Below are 21257 nucleotides of genomic sequence, written 5' to 3'. Positions count from 1 at the left end.
GATAAAGGTGTCTCCATAGGCAGGCCTGAGGCTTTTCTCTAGCATAGTCATTGCTCAACTAATAATTGCATTCACCATCTGTATTGGAGATGATCAAGATGACTTTTGTGTACTGGAAACCAGAGGCGTCCCGTCTTCCTGGTGCCCTCTCCCGCCCTTCATTACCACCTAGTCCTTAGAGTGCGGGAAGCTGGATTCTCACTTGCGTGGTCACGCAGAGAGTGGTGGTATGGAGTGAGTGTGAGCAGATGCACAGAGACCACTCAGGCAGATCACAGAAGTGCAGAGAGAGGTCAAAGGACAGGCACAGGGTCAGAAGCTAAAGGTGGGGCCTAGGGGTGCCTCACCTAGTACAGTATACATGTTGCCATGCAGGAGGAACCAGGTTCAAGTCCCTGGTCCTCACTTTCAGAGAAAAACCTCCTGAATGGTGGAACAATACTGCAGAATCTTGTTCTCTCTCTCTCTTTTTTTCCTTGTCTCCCCTCACCCTCTGGAAAGAGAGAAAAAGAAGGAAGGAAGGAAGGAAGGAAGGAAGGAAGGAAGGAAGGAAGGAGAGAGAAGGAAGAAAGAGAAAGTGAGGGAAGAAGGAGAGGAAAAGAAAGGGAAAGAAGGAAAGGAAGGAAAAAAGAAAGCAAGTATAGTTCTTGGGGCCAGGTAGTGGCCACCTGGTTGAGAGCACATTACAATAAACAAGGACCAGGGTTCAAGCCCCTAGTCCCTACCTGCAAGAGGAAAGCTTCACAATTGGTGAAATAGTGCTGCAGGTGTCTCTCTGCCTTTCTTCCTGTGTTCCTCTCAATTTCTAGCTGTTTCTATCCAATAAATAAATAAAAATTAAAAAAACAAACAAACATTGTCTTACTTTTTTTTTTTTTGGTTTGTTTTTTTTTTTTCCCTATGTGGTAGCTTGGCCTCAGCATTCATGAAAACACTGCCTTGGATAAAGAGAATTTGGCAAACATGAAAGTCAGGCCCTGCTTCCGTTACCTGAGAGGGAAGAGGAAAGAAAGACACCAGGAAGTTATAATTGGTGCAATAGGCTTAGAAAGGAAGTGAAGGGAGGGTCTCAGAAGAGAATAAAGAGGCATCAGCTTGTGCATGGGGTCATCCACCTTTGCCTGAATGGCACACACAATTCTCTGACATGTGCCTTTACATTTTCCTAAGCTTAAAATATCTAGGGAAAAGAACCTTATGAGGAGTACTTTGCTAGAGTAAGACAGCCAGGTTGTGGCACACCTGATTGAGTATACGTTATAATGCGCAGGGACTCAGGTTTGAGCCCCCAGTCTCCACCTGCAGGGGGAAAGCTTCAATAGTAGTGAAGCAGTGTTGCAGGTGTCTGTCTCTCTCCTTCTCTATCACCCCCTACCCTCTTGACTTCTGGCTGTCTCCATCCAATAAGTAAAGATTAAAAAAAAATTAATTTTTTATTTTTTTGCCTCCAGGGTTATCACTGGGGCTCGGTGCCTGTACTACGAATCCACTACTCCTGAAGGCTATTGTTTCCCATTTTGTTGCCCTTGTTGTTATCATATTATTATTGTTGCCATTGCTGTTGCTGTTGGATAGGACAGAGAGAAATCGAGAGGAGGGGAGACAGAGAGGGGGAGAGAAAGAAAGACACCTGCAGACTTGCTTCACCGCCCATGAAGCGACGCGCCCCTGCAGGTGGGGAGCCAGGGACTCAAACTGGGATCCTTACGCTGGTCCCTGCGCTTCACACCATGTGCATTTAACCCTGTGCGCTACTGCCCGACCCCCTAAAAAAATTTAAGGGTGGGGAGAAACCTTTAACAATGAAATAAAACTCACTAATTTGAGTCTTACAGATAAAAAAAAAAAAAAAGTCACGGGTCATATACTCAACATGTTGAGTAATACTCAGCAATTAAAAGACTATATTGTGCCCATTGGGACAAAATGATGGAACTAGAGGTAATTATGCTTAGTAAAGGAGTAAAAGACAGATACCATATGATTCCATTCATATGTAGAAGATAGAGAATTAAAACATATGAACTTTGGTGGCAGAAGTGGTATAGAACTATAGTCTTATTATCTTATAACCTTGTAAATCATTATATCACTAACAAAAATGCACACACACACACACACACACCCCCACCACCACCACCATAATCATGGTGTAATTATCTCATTCTTTAGAGATAACCACAGCACCATCTCAGAAAAGGGGGGGGGGGAATAAAACCACTATGAACAACAGATCATACTGACATAAATAAATCTAGAAAAATAACAGAAACTGAACACAATGTAAATAATATGAAAAACCATTTCCCTTACACATAATCATTTTTAATTCAGTATATTTCATGATTAGCAGTGGATGCTGTCTGAAGTAATCAAAAAACAGTTCATATTGTGCACCATATTTTGCTTTCAAAGGGACCACTCACTAAGCCAAGATTTCTATCTCTGTATGGAACTGATTTTCAATGGAACCAAAGCAGTCTTTGATCTTCCTGAACCACTTGTCTTCAAATTCTTCTGAAGATGCAATCACCATGGCAGTCAGGACTGCAGAGCCAACACACTTCACCTCTGTGTGAACCTCGTCTTTTATTTTTTCTGGGATGATATCTTCTCCCATAACCTGCAGCAAGAGGAGAAAACAAACCCAGTAAGAGGCTCAGCAGACATGGATTGGAACACTGTGCTGTCTGCCAAGTGTAGAGGCTTTTGTTCCAAAGCAGAAACTTCACTAGAAGCCAGGGAACATTTACCGCACTGTAAAAAGCTGACTGCTCCGGGGGCCGGGAAATAGTCTGCCTGGTTACTGCTCCTGCTTTGCCATGTGAATGACCCAGGTTCAAGCCCAGCCCCCACCACAATGCAAGAAGTGTTGGTGCTATTGTGTCTTTCCCTCTCTGTCTGTTTCTCTCAGAAGTCTGAGATCAGTAGAGCCCCAGTAACAACAAAAGATGTTTGCTCAGAAGTAGTGATCCAAGGACCACATATGTAATGTATCAAAGAATATTTCCCTGGGTGAAAGAATCGCTGAGGTACTAACATAGTAGCGGCATGGTCAAATTACTACAAGTGTCAAGTCACCCTTCTTATATCAAAGGACATGTTCTTGTTAAAATTTGTTTATTATCTTTATTTATTTGTTGGATAAAGACAGCCAGTAATCAAGAGGGCAGGGAGTGACGTAAAGAGAGACCTACAGCCCTGCTTCACCACTCACAAAGATTTCCCCTGCAGGTTCGGACCAGCGGCTCCAACCTGGGTCCTTGTATAGTCTAACATATGCACTCAACCAGGTGTATCACCACCTGACCCCCAAAGGACATCTTCTGTTTGCACAGATGCAACTGTGAGTGAGTTTCCTTCCTTGTAAAAGGACGGAAGGACAGAGCTGTGCAGACGGTAACTGCTGCTCAAGTATGGCAAAGACTGTCTCTCAATGTTCTTCAACAAAGATAAAGGCAGCCACAGATGAGTAGAAAGGAGGTGGGTCCACCCCTTTCACCTGTAGCCTCCATCCCTCTAGAAATATGACTACCAGTGCAGGAATTTGAGACACACCACTGCCCTCTGCAGGCACAATCCTGCCCCCTTCTGGTCAGAATCAGGCTTGCAGTTTGTTAGTCTGACAAGACACCCACAAAGAATTGATAGCAGAGAGCTTTTATCTGGACCTACTAAGAGGTCAGGTCACCTTTGGTAAGCACAGTGAGATAAAATTAAGCCCCCAATATTTTATATAGTTTAGCAGGAAAGGCGAGGAAGGCATTTGACAGGGATTTTGTAGGGGGGAATTTCAGTTGTGAGGATTTGGACTAGATAATCCCTGAGACCTCCACATACCCAAGACCCGGTGTGTTCATGACTAGAAGCAAACTTAATGAGCCTTTTCCATTCATTAGAAATTCAAAAGTTACATACTTTGGGAGGCCAGAGTGGACAAGATGGACAGTCTGTCAGCACTTACTAACACATGCATTTCTTCAACTTTAAGACATTTTTTTTTTTTGCCTCCAGGGTTATTGCTGAGGCTCAGTGCCTGCACTATGAAATCCACTACTCCTGGAGGCCATTTTCCCCATTTTGTTGCCCTTGCTATTGGATAGAACAGAGGGAAATCGATAGAGGAGGGGAAGACAGAGATGAGGAGAGAAGGACACCTGTAGACCTGCTTCACCACCTGAGAAGCGACCCTCCTGTAGGTGGGGAGCCAGGGGCTCAAACCAGAATACTTACACCGGTCCTTGCACTTGGCGCCATGTGCGCTTAACCCGGTGTGCTACTGCCTGGTGCCCAACTTTAAGACATTTTAAAAGTAAGACTGATTAATTGATTAGCATGAGACAGAGAGAACCAGATTAGAACTCCAGCACATTCCATGGTGGGGATCAAACTCAGAACTTCATACTTCTAAGTCCATACCCTAGCCATAACTACCCATGGAAGTAACTTGGTACTGCCCATAATCAAACCCACAGACATACACACTACCCACTGAGTATCTACCAGTCTCCTTTCCTGTATTTGTTTTTCTTAAGAGCCTAAAGAGCTATCTACCCAAGCTGAGTTCAGAGGAGCAGAAACTGACACAGATCAGAGTGCCACAGAACAAGAATATTAAACAGGTGAAGGCAAGAAACCCCATGAGTTTGGTATATACTGGAAAATTAAGGTTCCGTGTAAAAGAATCACTAGGTTAAGAAGTTTGGGATTATGCTCTGAAAGGCCACAGATAGCATATCAAGGCACCTAAACAAAACCTGACCTCCAAATACAGTAGCATATTTTAGTTTTTAAGCAAGCACAATAATATGGTTTAAGTAGTACTATAGTACTATGTATGTGGCCAGGGCCTTATACATGTACTATTTCACTGCTCTAGGCCAATTTTTTTATTCAGATAGACAGAAGAGGGGGGGAAGGAGAGAGAGAGAGAGAAAGACGCCACAGCACCAGAGTTTTCTCCAGTGCCACAGTGCCTCTCATGTAGTGCCCAAGCCTAAACCTGGGCTGCTTGCTTTTTAAGGCCTATACTCTACCTGGTGAGCTATCCCTCTAGTCCTCACTCATATTTCCTGTTAGGGCCAGCAGCAATGATAAAGACAAATCTGAGAATGAAGCAGGGTGAGACAAGCCAGGAAGTCACTGTGAGATCATGAAGCATGAGGTGATAAGCAGGAGAGAAATGCAAGTGGAACCTGAAAGAGAGGTGAGCTCGGTGCCTGACTAGTGTGGCAAGACAAGAAATAATGAAGCCCACAGTTAGTGAGGCTCCAGGTCTGAATTAAAGAAGAATGAGAAATCATCAATGAAGAAAAATAAAATCTAGAATGAAATAAGCTTCTCTCCAACTCTTCTCACTTTCTGTGTGTGTGTGTGTTTTTTTAAGATTTTATTTATTAATGAGAAAGATAGGCGAGAGAGAGAGAGAGAGAGAGAGAGAGAGAGAGAACCAGACATCATTCTGGTACATGTGCTGCCGGGGATTGAACTCAGGACCTCATGCTTGACAGTCCAATGCTTTATCCACTGCACCACCTCCTGGACTACCTCACTTTCTTTGTAAATATTTACTGATGGCTAACACTGAGAGGCACAAAGGGGAACAGAAAGACTGACTAAAAATTGCTTTGCCGAGGGACTGGTAGTGGCGCACTTGGCTAAGTGCATGAATTGCACAAGAACCCAGGTTCAAGCCCCCAGTCCCCACCTGTAGGAGGGAAGCTTCACGAGCAGTGGAGGAGGGCTGCAGCTCTCTCTCTCTCCCCCTTTCAATTCCTCTCTGTTCTATCAAATAAAATAAAGTTTAAATTAAAAAAAATGCTTTGCTGTTACATATGTTTTGTACTTGAAATGACAGAACTAAAAACCCTGAGATTTATTATTTACTGAGTGACTAGTTAACTTGAGATGTTAAAGAAGTCTTCCAGAAATGGAACTAGAGATACAGATCAGAAGGTAACCAAACAAAAGATAACAATGGAAATCCTAAGTGTGGGTAGGATTTTTGTGGAAGAACAGCTGAGAAAACAACTCCGGTGAAACCTCAGAGACCACTATACAGAATAAGATGGTTCCAAGAGGCAGAGGAAAATTAGGAAAGATAGGAACAAACCAGACCAGCCTGTGCATCAGAGGTGAAGGAAAGAGAAAACAAAAACAAAAAGATTAATATAGTTTATCATTAAAAAAAAAAATGCTGGAGAGAAATGAAGGAGAGTGGGGGTAGATAGCATGATTGTTATGCAAAGTGACTCTCAAGGCCGAGGCTCCAGAATCCCAGGTTCAATCTCCAACACTACCATAAGCCAGAGCCGAGCACTCCTCTAGTAAGAGAAAAGAGAGACAGAAATATGAAGGAAAACCATGGTAAACTTACAAAAGGAAAGAGTACTTCATCTGAGCATGTCTGTGGGCTCAAGGAAAAGACTGAAAAAGATTCACAAAGAATAGACAAGTGTGATCCTGGGAGAGGGAGAAAGAATCCTTGAGAGAAAGCTTAGCTCAGAGGAGGAAGAAAGATGCCTAGAAGTCATAAATATGCAGTATTTCTTCAAAGAATGACGTCAGGTTATATATGAATAGTTATTCTCGTGGGAAAAGTAGCTGAGCTGTCAAGTTTCAACTATAAACTAAAAGGTACAAGCATGAATAGATTAAACACATAAATAACCTCCACATGCCATTTTAAGAAATTTCAACAGCTTAAGAAAAAAGCTTTTTAAAAAAACTGACATCTGAATTTCCCTGCAGCCATCCATCCAAGCAGTAACAGGGTGGAGAAGAAAGCTGACTTGGAACTGGAAAATACGGGATCCAGTCTTGCCCTACCACTGAAACTCTGGTCTCAGGTCACAACAAGTCTGGGCCCAACCTCAGCTCTGTCTCCCACAGGCTGTTATGAGAATGAAAGCCGGGGAAGGACAGAAACAGTGCCACACAAGGCCGGCATTAACTCACTCCTTTACCCATCACTCAAGAGACAGTTGTTATTGGTCCAGTTTGAGCCATCTGAGCCAGCAGCAGGCCTACCAAACACCAACAAGTAGAGGAAATATAACTCTTGCCTTCAAGTGCTCTGCAGGAGAAAGATGAAGGGAAAACCCTTTGTGAGTTGAATGATAAAGAGGGAGACAGGAGTCCTTTAGATAAGGAACTATGGCCCTGCTTTAATAAATAAATTGCATCAGAGCCAGGAAAAACACCTATGATGCTTCGTTTCACATAAACCCTCGGGGCTCACTCACCTCAGCTATCAACAGCAAAGTGTCTTCTTTGAAGCTGAACTCTTTCATTTTATCTTCAATTTCTTGCTGAGTCCGTAAGTTCTTCTCCAAAGCAAATGATGTTTGCTGAAATTGGGCAAACTGAAGCAAAAGTCTGAAAGATAGAAATGCCCACTGTGCAGGCCCCACACAAAGGAAAGCATCCCCCCAAGCTGAATCCCTACAGCTTCTCACACTGGATAAATTGTCCCACTTCACACTGGAGAGTCATCTTTGCTAAAATTAACAGAGCAGAGCTTAAAAAAAAAAAAAAAAAAAAAAGCTCAGAGAACACAATTTCAACTTCAAAAGGGCATATTGCCACAAAAGATTTTCCTACAGAAGCCATAGTAGCTTGACTGCAAGCACACTTCAACTACCCAAACCAAGGCCACATCACCAATGAGAAGAATATTAGTACTGGGGCCAAGAGAGAGTTCACCCAGTAGGTACACACATCACCATCTGCAAGGACACAGTCTCAAGCCCCCAACCACCACTTACCTGCACAAGCAGTGCATCAGCACCAGAAAGTCTCTCCTCTTTCTCCTTCTCTGCATCTCTCCATCTCACCCTCTCTCTCAACACAAACAAACAAAAATGGGGTGGGGAAGAGTCCACTAGAACAGTGGAATGATGCAAGCATGCAAAAACTTTTCTTGCTATAACATCTCCACCAAGATCATAACCTGTTTTTTTTAATTATTATTTGTTTGTTTGTTTGGAGGAGAGGGAGAAGCTTCCTCTTGCAGGTGGGGCCTGAGCTTGAACCCAGATCTTTGCTTATGGTAACATGTGCACTCAGCCAGCTGCACTACCACCACACCTTTTTTTAAATGGGTACTTGAGATCAAACCCAAGGCCTCTTACAGGAGATATATGTGCTCTGCTACTACTGAGCCATATCCTCAGTCTCAGCCTTTTTTGTTCGTAAGTTGAATTTACAGAATTAAAAATATATATTTATTTGCATTATGAGAAGAGGAGAGAGGAGACGGGAGGGGAGGGGAGAGAAGGGGAGGGAAGATAATGGGAGGGGTGGGAGGGGAAAGGAGACATCTGTATAACTGCTTCACCATTTATAGCAGGTCCTCCCACATGCTGACCTGTGCACCCCATCTGGTGAGCTACCACCCAGTCCCAAAGGGACTCTTTTCTAATGATCTTTATGATTCCTGCACCCAGCACTGGTACACAGTTGTCAGTCAATGTCCTTCTGGATTAAAGTGGCACAATCTATGTTAGCTCTGCTAAATAAAAGTGTATTTTATTCTTTTTAGATTTTTGGTTCTTTTATATCAGAGTTTCAGAGAGAAATCAGAGCACCGCTCTGAGACATGTGACGCTGGGGCTCAAAACCTTAGGCATGAATAGAATACCACACGCTCTCCACCACTTGGGCTACCTTTCCAAATGTTTGTTTGTCTTTAAAGCAGAGCACTGCTCAACTCTGATTTGTGGTAGTACCTGGGATTGAATGTTGGACCTCTGCAGCCTCAGGCATGAAAGTCTGTTGTGTTATCATTGGTTCTATCTCCCAGGAAATTTGAATAAAGTTTTAAATCTGCCAAACGCCTCTTTTCAGAAAGTCTCACTATTAATATTTCTCAAATTCTCTAAAGTTAAACATGGAGATAGCATAATATTTATGCAAATGACTTCCTTGCCTGAAAAGGTTCAACCCCCAACATACTGAGCAGTACTCTTCCCTGATCCAGCTTTCTAGCCCTTGTTCCAGCCATGACATCATCTCCCCAGACAGTAACTTGGGTCCACCTGCATATCAGATGTCAGACTCAGGGAAAAAAAAAATTGTATAATCATTGGCCCTTTGGAATGTAACTAAAATAGGCCTACTATCTATCTACAAAATAGAGACCCCAAATCTTCATCTGCACTATTCCAGCCTTTAGGTTTATGATCTGTCAACAATTTGTTTGGCTTTATATATTAACTCTTCTTTCAGCCACCAGGTTTGATGCTACCATGATGCCAATTGGACTTCCCTGGGCAGACAACCCCACCAATGTGTCCTAGAGCCCCACCTCCACAGAGCCCTGCCCCACTAGGAAAAGAGAGACAGGCTGGGAGTATAGATTGACCTGTCAACGCCCATGTTCATCAGGGCAGCAACTGCAGAAGCCAGACCTTCCACCTTCTGCACCCCATAAAGATCCTGGGCCCATACTCCCAGAGGGACAAAGCTATCAGGGGAGGGGATGGGATACGGAGTTCTGGTGATGGGAAATGTGTGGAGTTGTACCCTTCTTATCGTATGGTTTTTGTCAGTGTTTCCTTTTATTAATAAAAAATAAAATAATAAAAAAAGGGGGGCAGGCGGTAGCACAGCTGGTTAAGTCCACATGACACAAATTGCAAAGACCAGTACAGGATCTGGGGTTCAAGCCCCCGGCTCCCCACCTGCAGGGGGTTGCTTCACAACTGGTGAAGCAGGTCTGCAAGTGTCTATCTTACTCTCCCCATCTTCCCCTCCTCTCCCGATTTCTCTCTGTCCTATACAACAACAACAACAATAATAATAACAACAAGGGTAACAAAAATGGGGAAAATGGCCTCCAGAAGTAGTGGATTCATAGTGCAGGCACCAAACCCCAGCAATAACCCTGAAGGCAAAAAAAAAAAAAAAAAAACAGAAAAAAATTATACATACATATGTTTTTGGTACCATCTAACACACAAGTAAATGTTGTTCATGTAGATTACAAAATAGCTATTTTTTCTTTCCATAAAATTTTAAAAAATTTATTAGCTTCATTTATTGAATAGAGACAGTCAGAAAGTGAGAGGGGAGGAGGAGATAGAGGGAGAGAGACAGAGAAACACCCAAAACACTGCTTCACAAAGCTTTCCCCATTAGTGGGGACTGGTGGCTTGAACCTGGGTCTTGGTGCATTCCAACATGTGCATTCAACCAGGTGTGCCACCACCTGGCCCCCAAAATTTAAAAAAAATTATCATTTAATATTTATTTACAAAATTATAGGGTAACGGGGTTTAATTCCACACCTTTTCCACCACCAGAGTTCTGTGTCCCCATTCCCTCCATTGAAACTGCTTTAGTTCTCCCAATGTCACAGATATGGGTTGACTATTATTTCCTCTTTTTTCCAAGTTTTTTAAAAATTTATTTATTTATTTCCTTTTGTTGCCCTTGTTGCTTTATTGTTGTAATTATTGTTGCTGTCTGTCTTCGTTGTTGGACAGAGAGAAATGGAGAGAGAAGGGGAAGACAGAGAGGAGAGAAAGAGACACCTGCAGACCTGCTTCACCGCTTGTGAAGTGTAGGTAGGGAGCCGGGGACTCCAAACGGGATCCTTCTGCCTGTCCTTGCGCTTTAGCCACTGCACTACCGCCCAACTCCCTTGACTATTATTTCTATAACTATCGATCTATATTTATAAATATTTGCCCTTTTTCTTCCTTTCCTCTTCTCTCTCTGGGTCCTGATGGAACTGGAGTTCAAAGTCCTCTGATCTTCTTCCCCTAACATTTACCCCTCTGGGAATATAAACCAAAATTCTTTATGGGAGGCAGAAGGTTGGAGTTCTGGTTTCTGTAATTGCTTCTCCTGTGGAATATGGGTGTTGACAGGTGGATCCATAGCCCCAGCCTGTTTCTACCTTTTCCTAGTAGGGTAGGGCTCTGGAGAGGTGAGGTTCCAGGACACATGGTGAGGTTGTCTGCCCAAGGAAGTCAGGATGGAGTCATAGTAGCTTCTGTAGCTTGGTGGTTATGGCTTAGTTGTTGGTATGCTTCTAGTTCTGCTTCTGGGATATAGTTCTGCTTCTGTTACACTGCTTGACGTTGTGGTCTATTTACATGATCTTTCTGTTACAGTGGTTTGGTCTCACCCCCCCACCTCCTGGAGATTTGGTTTAGCCCTTGCTAGGTTGGGCTTCTCCCTTCTCCCCACCCCCTACCCTATGTACTTCCTGAGTTCCTGACTCTGCCAGGAGGAAGAGATGGAGGAACACATGGTGTGGTGATTAGGTGTTGGACTGTTTGCCCGCTGGTGAATAAAGATTAAACTGCGTTCTCAGCTCAGCTACAAGTTTCTGGTCATCTGTTACACGCCCGCGAAGCCAGCCCAGAGAAAACAACACTTAGTGAATTTCTAGAGCGATCCTGGCTGCATTTTGTTGAGTTTTCGGATGATTTTTCATTACTTCTTTCTAGTTTATCAGAAGCATGATCTGAAAGGGCTCCTACTCCACAGACACATCTCCAGAAACCCCTCTCCTTTAACTCTTACACTATATGGGCTCAAGGCCTTTGAAGCTAAGGAGGGGCACAGAGAACTCTGCTGGTGGGAGCCATGTCAAACTATACCTGTGAAATCTTATCATTTTGTAAACCATTATCAAATTCCTAATGAAAGTAATTTTTAAAAAAGTATTTGGGAGGGAGTTGGGCCGTAGCACAGTGGGTTAAGCCCAGGTGTCGCAAAGCACAAGGACCAGCATAAGGATCCTGGTTCGAGGCCCCAACTCCCCACCTGCAGGGAAGACGCTTCACAAGCGGTGAAGTAGGTCTGCAGGTGTCTATCTTTCTCTCCCCATCTCTGTCTTCCCCTCCTCTCTCTATTTCTTTCTGTCTTATCCAACAATAAAGACAACAATAACAACACAACAAGGGCAACAAAAGGAAAAAAATATTTTTTAAAAAAGTATTTGGGAAGTTGGGCGGTAGCACAGCGGGTTAAGCGCATGTGGTGCAAAGCACAAGGACCAGAGTAAGCATCCCAGTTCAAACCCTCGACTTCCCACCTGCAGGGGAGTCACTTCACAGACAGTGAAGCAGGTCTACAGATGTCTAGCTTTCTCTCCCCCTCTCTCTTCCCTTCCTCTCTCCATTTCTCTCTGTCCTATCTAACAATGGCAACATCAATAACAACAATAACTACAACAACAATAAAAAACAAGGGCAACGAAAGGGAAAATAAAAAAAAAAAATTTTTTTAAGTATTTGGGGAGTCGGGCGGTAGCGCAGCGGGTTAAGCGCAGGTGACGCAAAGCACAAGGACCTGAAGGATCCCAGTTAGAGCCCCCAGCTCCCCACCTGCAGGGGAGTTGCTTCACAGGTGGTGAAGCAGGTCTGCAGGTTTCTATCTTTCTCTCTCCCACTCTGTCTTCCCCTCCTCTCTCCATTTCTCTCTGTCCTATACAACAACGACAACATCAATAACAACAACAACAACTACAACAATATAATAATAAGGGCAACAAAAAGGAATAAAAATTTTTTTTTTTAAAGTATTTGAAGGGCAGGGGTAGATAGCACAATGGTTATGCAAAAAGACTCTTATGAGGGAGTCGGGCTGTAGCGCAGCGGGTTAAGCGCAGGTGGCGCAAAGCACAAGGACCGGCATAAGGATCCTGGTTGGAACCCCGGCTCCCCACCTGCAGGGGAGTCGCTTCACAGGCGATGAAGCAGGTCTGCAGGTGTCTATCTTTCTCTCCTCCTCTCTGTCTTCCCCTCCTCTCTCCATTTCTCTCTGTCCTATCCAACAACGACAACAACAATAATAACTACAACAATAAAAAACAAGGGCAACAAAAGGGAATAAATAAATAAAATAAATATTAAAAAGAAGAAAAAAAAAAGAAACAAAACAAAAACAAAATTAAAAAAAAAAAAAAAGACTCTTATGTCTGCAGGTCCAAAGTCTCAGATTCAATCCCCCTACACCATAAACCAGAGCTGAGCTGGTAAAAAAAAAAAAAAAAAAGAGAAAAAGAAAAAAAGTGGAGTTACTACATAAAGATAATTCTCTTAATAATGGAATTAAGAATAAATGGATGGGGCTGGAGAAACACCTCCCCAGGAAGGGAGTGTGCCATGCCATGCTTGAGGCCAAGGATAAGACCTAACACCACAAGGGAGGTGCTGTGCATTGAGGGAAGCACCAGGGCTGTTATGTCTTACTCTCCCTGTCTCTGTCTCTGTCTGGAAAAAAAACTGGTTTGGAGTGATGAAATTCTGTTTGCATGAGTACCTCATTTTAGAAGGAAACAGAGGATGGGAGGGAAGAAAGAAGGAAGGATGGATCATCTATTCACACTGTTAGTGAGTGATTCAAATACAAGGGCAAATTTCCTTCCTTAAAAGATTTCTGGGGAGTCGGGCTGTAGCTCAGCGGGTTAAGCGCAGGTGGCGCAGAGCACAATGTCGGCATAAGGATCGCGGTTCGAGCCCCCGGCTCCCCACCTGCAGGGGAGTCGCTTCACAAGCGGTGAAGCAGGTCTGCAGGTGTCTATCTTTCTCTGCCCCTCTCTGTCTTCCCCTCCTCTCTCCATTTCTCTCTGTCCTATCCAACAACGACAACATCAATAACAATAATAACTACAACAACAACGAAAAACAACAAGGACAACAAAAGAGAAAATAAATAAATAAAATATAAAAAAAAAAAGATTTCTGTAGAACATAGTGGTAAAATAAATAAATAGTTTAAAGTACCTCTTCTTCCTCTGTCACTGTTTTATCCATTTAAATTATCTTTGTTACTTTTTTCATTTTTATGAGAGAGAGAGAGAAAAACCAAAGCATCATTCACACGCTGTACCAGGCAGATAGCTGGAACTTTACTTGCTGAGTCACTTTCTGGGTCCCTTTGTTTTTAATTGTGATGCTTTCCAATTTTAACATTTCATCTTAAGTGATGACACAAAGATGACATAAAAATAGTTTTCTTTATAAATCATATATACTAAAACTAGATATTATATGCTGAAAGTAACTAAAAGGTTATTTTCAAAGGATTCTATCTACAGCGGAGAAAGAAAAGTCTCAAAAACCTTGTGTCAAGCCCAGAGCTTTCTGAAATCTAAAGCCCAGTAAGCACCCCGTGTGCTCCAGATCTGAGTTTACCTGGTTCGTATAAAAGAGGCACAGGCTTTCATCTGTGTCTCTAGCAGGGCTGCTCCTCTGTCTTCTCTCACACCATTTGGAGTGTTTTTAAGAGCTTCCTCATTCTCCTGGCTGCTACTGCTACTCATTTCCACAGAAAATGCTGAGTCTGCCGGCAACATTTCAGGGAAACATGAAAGGCAGTCTTTTCCTGAGTGTGAAAAGGAGGAGTTGGCAGTCTTGTCACTTGAAACAAAACCTGTCTCTTTGTAAGATGATGGTGATGGTGCGGAAAGAGCTAGTCCCAGATCCAGGTAAGCTGCTGCCAATCTGCCCCAGTTCCAAGGATTGAAAGGATGCAAAGAAATCAGCTTCTGCAGGCAGAGAATTGTTTTTTCTAAGTTCTGCAAACTTGAACAAATAGCAAACTGGAGGTAGAGCACAGTGGTTAAGTGGTCTGTGTTGGTAGCTTTATTTTCCTAAGGGAAGGAAAGAAAGTTAAAAATGTAAACTACACCAACACTTCCAATAGGAAAATGCAGATACTTCAAAAACCCAAGTTGTGTGTGTTGTTTTATTAGAAGTATCTTTCAGTTCCTTCTAAGTGGAGTGAAGCAAACAGTTTTCAGTGTATCTTAGTTATTTGTTTTGTTTTAGCTGGGGGGGTTTATGAGCCTCAAGCATGTGAGATGTCATTGTTTCCAGGCCACTTCTTCACTCAGATAGAGATATACAGCGAGAGGAAGAGATAGCACAGCACCAGAGCTGTCCTCAGTGCTGTAACATTCCCATGGGGTGTCAGGACTCAAACCTGGGCTGTGCACAAGGCACCCGACGTGGTGAGCTATTCCCTCAGACCTTTAGGAAGTCATAATTTGAACCTATTAACATTATTCCCCACAAAATAATTACCAGTCATTGCCCAACAACCTCATGTCCCAGCAATAACCATCGTGTAATGGGGGGGGGGGGGGAGTCTAAGTTCCATACCAAAAATACACATTTCAATTTATTTTCAAGTTTTATCAAAATCTTTATTGTCTTCAGTCAAGTATCTGAAAAATCAAAGTCAACCTTTTTTATAACCTAGGTTAATGGCTCCATGTTAATATTCTAACTTTTCTAAAAATCCAAATAGTTATTTCCTTGAGGACTTCCAAACTCTACTTGGCTTAGACACAGGACAGCCCCCAAGCTCTGTAATTCATGACACATGGTAATTGAATGCACATGCCTTTCTGGGAACTATTAGCAACACCAATTACTTCTGGCTACAGGGAGCTGCTTGGTTTCCGTCTGATCAGAAACCCTTCTCAGGTTTCTTTAACCGGAGCCATCACATCTTGCCTAAATTGCCACATGGCAAACATGGTGTGGGTCAGGGAAAAGAAGCCTTCTCTTCCTGAAATGAAGACTGCAGAGAGGGACAGAAAACTAAAGTGCTCTCAGTTGTATTTCTTTTCTTTTGCCTCCAGGGTTATCACTGGAGCTCGGTGTCTACACTACGAATCCACTGCTCTTAGAGGCCATTTTCCTCCCATTTTTGTTGCCCTTGTTATTATTGTTATTGCTGCTGCTGTTGTATAAGACAGAGAAAAACTGGGAGAGGAGGGGAAGACAGAGAGGGGAAGGGAAAGATAAGACACCTACAGACCTGCTTCACCGCCTGTGAAGCGACCCCCCTGCAGGTGGGGGGCTGGGGGCTCAAACCGGCATCCTTACTCCAGTCATTGCACTTTACAACATGTGCACTTAACCCACTGCACTACCAACCACCCTATCCTTTTTTTTTTTTCAACCAGAGTACTACTCAGTATTTATGGTGGTATTGGGGGTTGAACTTGGAACTTTAGCACCTCAGGCATACAAGTCACTTGCATAATCATTATGCTGTCTCCCCAGCCCTCAACTGATACGGAGTCAGCTAGGAATGAAGCTCCTTTAGACTCCTGGAGCCAAGAAAAAGAAGAGAAAGAGAGTGAAAGGAGAGACAGTAGCTTTGGTAGATCCCATTTCATCTGCTCTATTCCTACCTTTAGGTTCCTGTTTATTTAACAACTTGCCCTGCTTTATATCTTACCACCACCTTTCAGCCATCCAGTTGCAGACGCTACTGTGATTCCATCCTGACTTCCCTGGGCAGATGGCCCCACCAATGTGTCCCAGAACCTCACCTCCCCAGAGCCCTGCCCCACTAGGGAAAGGCAGAAATAGGTTGGGTACGGTATGGATCCACCTGCCAATGTCCATGTCCAGTGGAGAAGCAGTTACAGAAGCCAGACCTTCCACCTTCTGCACCCCATAAAGATCTTTGGTCCAAAAAAAAAAGATTTTTGGTCCATGCTCCCAGAGGGATAAGAATAGGGAAGCTTCCAGTGGAGGAAATGGGGTATGGAGCTCTGGTGGTGGGAACTGTGTGGAACTGTACCCCTATTATCTTACAATCTTGTTAATCATTATTAAATCACTAATAATTTTTTTATTATTATTTTTTTTACCAGAGCACTGATCAGCTCTAGCTTATAGTAGTGCAGGGGACTGAACCTGAGACTTCAGAGTCTCAGGCATGAGAGTCTGTTTGCATAACCATTATGCTATCTATCTCCTCCCACTAATAACAATTTTTCAAAAATTATCTTAGGGGCCAGGTGGTGGCACACCTAGTAAAGTACATGTGTTACAGTGCACAAGGAACCAGGTTCAAGCCCCTGGGGAAAGGGGAAAGTTTCACAAGTGGTGAAGCAGTGCTGAGGGTGTCTGTCTCTCTCCCTCCCTACTACCCCCTTCCCTCTCAATTTCTGGCTATCTCTATCAAATAAATAAAGATTAGCAAAAATTTTTTTAAAATTAAAAATAAAATTATCTTATCATCTTTGGGAGAGGAAAGGATAAAAAAAAAAAAAATCAGCAGTGGGCTGACTCACCAGGCTGGTAGCGATCTCCAGCGCCTCTCTGTGTCTTCCCAGGTGGATAAGACACCGTGCTTGGCCTTCCTGGACATCCCTTTTCATGGCAAAATTGGTAGGTGGTAATTTTTCAAAGATACTGGAATACTCCTGCAGTGATTTCTGGCAATTGTTTGTTAAGTAATGGAAATGAAGAGGAGGGAAGGGATGCAAGAAAAAAAGAAAAAAGATTCAGTTTTTTTCCTAGGCGAAGAAATATTTTATAATTGACCCTACACTGAACTAAGGACGACTTGATTATATTCATGCCATTTTTCAACATGGGAGGAAATGGCTAGAGAACATAACCACTACTTATATGGAAAACTTATTAGGAAGAGCATCCAGTGCCAAAGAGACCAGGGTTTGAGTGCTGCTTTTGCCACCAGCTTACTGTATAATCTCTTCCTTCTTTTGGGGCGTTAAGGATCAGACCCAGCATTTGCAGTATGCATTCAGTCACTGAACTACATCTTTGGTTTATATAACTTTTCAACAGCAAAATAGCATCAGGATTGTTATGAAAATGAAACGAGAGCTCTATGAAAAGTAAGTGCTAGGACTGGGGAGATAGCATAATGGTTATGCAAAGAGACTTTTGATGCCTGAGCCACCAGAAGTCCCAAATTCAATCCCCAACACCACCATAAGCCAGAGTTAAGCAGAGCTCTGGTAAAAAATAATAAGGGACCAAGAGGTGGCACATATAGTACTAAGTGCAAGGTCATGTACAATGACCCTGGGTTTGAGCTCCCTCTCCCCACCTGCAGGGAGGAAGCTTCACAAGCAGTGGAGCAGGTCTGCAGGTGTCCATCTTTCTCTCTCCCTATCTCCCCCTCCTCTCTCAATTTCTCTCTGTCCTATCCAATAAAATGGAAAAAATGGCCATGGATTCATAGTGCCTGCACCAAGCCCCAGTTATAACCCCGAAGGCAAAATTAATAATAATAATAATAATACTGAAAAGTAAATGCTAGTGGCTCTCTTGTTATGAGGACTTAAAAGAACTTAAGGAAGCAGACATGTAAGGATCCTCAGTAGATACTTAGCATTATAAGCAACAAGACAAATTACATGAACCACATAGGAAAGCACAGAAACTTGGGATTCTGAGATTATATACACATCATCTTCCCAAACACAGACAAAAAACTTAGTACTTGTTTAAGTACACCACACTTGGTAAAATAAGTCCATTTCAGAACCACCATTTAATTTATTTATTTGAAAGACAGGAGAGATAAAGAACCAGACATCACTCTAGTGCATGTGCTGCTGGGGATTGAACCCAGGACCTCATGCTTGAGAGTCCACCACTTTACCCACTGCACCACCTCCCGGACCATAACCATCATTTTATATATGTTAAAATTTACCTGATATTCTCCCTGTCTATATGCCAGGTCCCCTCTGAATTTCTTGATAGTTAGAGCTTCAGCATCATCACCATCTACTGTTTCTTCATGAAACCACTAAAAATAGTAAATATAGCACTTTGCAAAGAATATCACTATATTTTCCCACCTCATACTCAGAAGCAAATTCCCAGAGTTGATTGATTATATCTCAAAAAGTACATATTCTTAGACTGGGAGGGGTGGGAGCATAAAGTCAAAAAAAGACTTTTAGGCCTGAGGTACCAAAGGTCCCAAGTTCAGTCTTCAGCACCACCATAAGCCAGAGTTGAGCAGTGCTCTGGTAAAAAAAAGAAAGAAAAAAGTAGATATTCTTCAGGATCAGACTCAGGGAAATATGTGACGAAGACTGACAATTTTAATTATAACCAGTATTTTTATCTGTTTTTAATTTAACTTAATGTATTAAATTAAAATTATCTTGAGTAATAAACATACCAACTGTATACTTCTCAACTGGGCAAAAAAAAAAAAAAAAGCACAAAAGTATAAGATCTTATTTGCACCGCTTAGGTGCCTAGGAACCGACATCAAACTGTTATTAGCCCACATAATCAGGCAGTAAAGGCAACTTTGCAAGACTGCCTTTGGTAAGAAGAAAATGTAAGTGAAATAAAACAAACAAACAAAAAAAGCTATTTGTTAATTACTAAGTGCCTGGCCATCTGTTACATGCAATGGTCATAATTAACAAGAAAGACTAAACATATGAGAACTCAGCACAGTACCTGGAACGGGTCAAACGATTGATAAATATTAGTGATTACTGGGAAGATGAGATTTACATACTTGAAGTAATACAAAGTAGGGGCCAGGAGAGCGCTCCCCTAAGAGTTCCCGACCATGCTGGAGGCTCTGGATACACTGGGGCAGCAGAGTCCACAGGCTGGAGGCCCTCGTGGATGGTGGCTAGGCAGGAAGCCAACTCTCCCCTGTGCGCCCTCTCCACTTTTTTTTTTTAACCAGAACACTGCTCAGCCCTGGCTTAGAGTGGTGCAAGGGATTGAATTTGGGGGGGGCTCAAAAGTGAGTCTTTTTGCATAACCACTATGCTGTCTCTCCTGCCTCCTCCTCCCTTCTCTAAATTTAAAAATGAAAGAAATTGGGTTCTGGAAACCACTTTGCGGTATCTCGTCTGTGTGAGGTCCCCCAGGCCCATATATGTATCTATGCGCCTATGAGTATATAGACACAAAAACATGCATGAATGCTCTGATTCAGAACATTCAAGGAGCCCTGTCACGAGCAAACTGCTGAGAAAACAAAATGTCCAGCGCCCGGGGATCACTTAGCAGCACTCAGGACCCGTGCTTCTTTCAAAAGAAGCTAAAACAGAGATAAGAAAGAAAGGAAGAAAGAGAGAAAGAAAGAAAGGAAGAAGGGAAGAAAGAAAGAGAAAAGAGAAAGAAAGAAAAATAAAGTAAGGAAAGAAAGAAAGAAGAAAGGAAAGAAGGAATGCAGGGAGGCGGGGAGGCAGGGAGGAAAGGGTTGGCCGGAGCAATCGAAGTCCCTGTGGGAAGCAGCAGAGATGCACCTTCAGAAACGGGCATTAACTGGACCCCGGGGTGGGCTTGAGATGGGCAGGGTGGGAGTCACCCACAAGCAGGGGCCGAGGTTTAGGTGCGGACACCAGCGCGGCGGCGCAGGGAGCAGGCGAGGATGCTGCCCAGCAAGCTCGCTCCTCCGGCCGCGCGGCGGGAGGACCCGGAGGCCTCGCTGGGCGTAGAGAAGCCCGGGAACGCGTAGCCGTCGGCGTCCTCGCGGTACTCGCCGGGGGCCCGGCCTCGCTCACCTGCGGCTCGCAGTGCTTGGCGCGGTAGGACGCCAGTGGCCCTGGCCGCCGCTCTGGCCTCTCTTCGAACACCGAGTCCTCGAACTCGCCGCAGAGCGGCCAGCATCCGGTCTCCATGGCGCCGCCACAACCCGGACATCGAGAAAGGGTGGGGCCTATGTGGACCAATCGGAAGAAGCCCGGCGCTTCGGACTAGAGCGCGGCATGCTGGGACTTGTAGGCTATTGGGAGGGACCCAAAGGAGAGCAGAATCGCTGCAGCTTGGGAGTGGTGTTTGAACTGAGCAGTGATTCATAAACTCAGTGGACCCCCAAGGCAAAGTTTGTCATTCTCAGTTACTGGGGATGGACAGAGTGATCGTTCTCTGAACGCATGAAAAAGCAGTTGGCCCTAGGGTAGCTGTCTCAAACGCCAAGTAACTCTCTCTCTTTTTTTTTTAATTATTTATTTATTCATGAATAAGATAGGAGGAGAGAGAAAGAACCAGCCATCACTCTGGTACATGTGCTGCCGGGGATCGAACTCGGGACCTTATGCTTGAGAGTCTAGTGCCTTAGCCACTGCGCCACCTCCCGGACCACCAAATAACTCTTTTTATCGGCATTGTTGGAGTTCCGAACACTGTGTCCAGTTCTTTGCACCTTAAAAGACGCAGTGATTTCCATTTTGCACATGGGGTTACTGGAGTTTAGAAAACTCTTGTAGCTTTCTCAGAGCCACTTATCACGTGGATAATAGCTGCAAAATACAGAAAGGAGTCTATTTCCAAATTTTCCAGAGACACCACCACCAATAACAAAAACTAAAAAAGGGGGCCGGGTGGTAGCGCATCTGGTTGTGCGCACGTTACAATGCACAAGGACCGGGATCAAGCCCCCAGTCCCCACCTTCAGGGGTAAAGCTTTGCAAGTGGTTGAGTTGTGCTACAGGTGTCTCTCTGTCTTTCTCCATCATTCCCTCTCTCTTGATTTCT

At 43.6% G+C, this 21257-nt stretch overlaps 1 protein-coding gene across 3 annotated transcripts; it reads right to left on the bottom strand.

Annotated features, from left to right (window-relative positions):
- Positions 1 to 2303: 2303 nt before the first annotated feature.
- Positions 2304 to 20440, bottom strand: C1H8orf76 (chromosome 1 C8orf76 homolog). Of its 3 annotated transcripts, XM_007520802.3 has the most exons (6): positions 20285 to 20440; positions 18454 to 18549; positions 17057 to 17200; positions 14154 to 14611; positions 7245 to 7377; positions 2304 to 2623 (listed from the first exon to the last, which is right to left on the bottom strand). In XM_007520802.3, the coding sequence occupies exons 1-6, from the start codon at positions 20399 to 20401 to the stop codon at positions 2426 to 2428; spliced, it is 1146 nt and encodes a 381-aa protein (XP_007520864.1). In that variant the 5' UTR covers positions 20402 to 20440; the 3' UTR covers positions 2304 to 2425. The 3 variants fall into 3 exon arrangements, with proteins under 3 accessions (XP_007520864.1, XP_016042652.1, XP_060051534.1); XM_016187166.2 differs by lacking the exon at positions 17057 to 17200; XM_060195551.1 differs by lacking the exon at positions 18454 to 18549 and having other exon boundaries at positions 20285 to 20431.
- Between the last annotated feature and the right edge of the window lie 817 nt (positions 20441 to 21257).

The sequence above is a fragment of the Erinaceus europaeus genome, chromosome 1 (assembly GCF_950295315.1).
Source record: "Erinaceus europaeus chromosome 1, mEriEur2.1, whole genome shotgun sequence".
Lineage (NCBI taxonomy): Eukaryota > Metazoa > Chordata > Mammalia > Eulipotyphla > Erinaceidae > Erinaceus > Erinaceus europaeus.
Note: the sequence above shows the minus strand (reverse complement) of the source record. Positions and strands in the feature narration are given on the sequence as shown.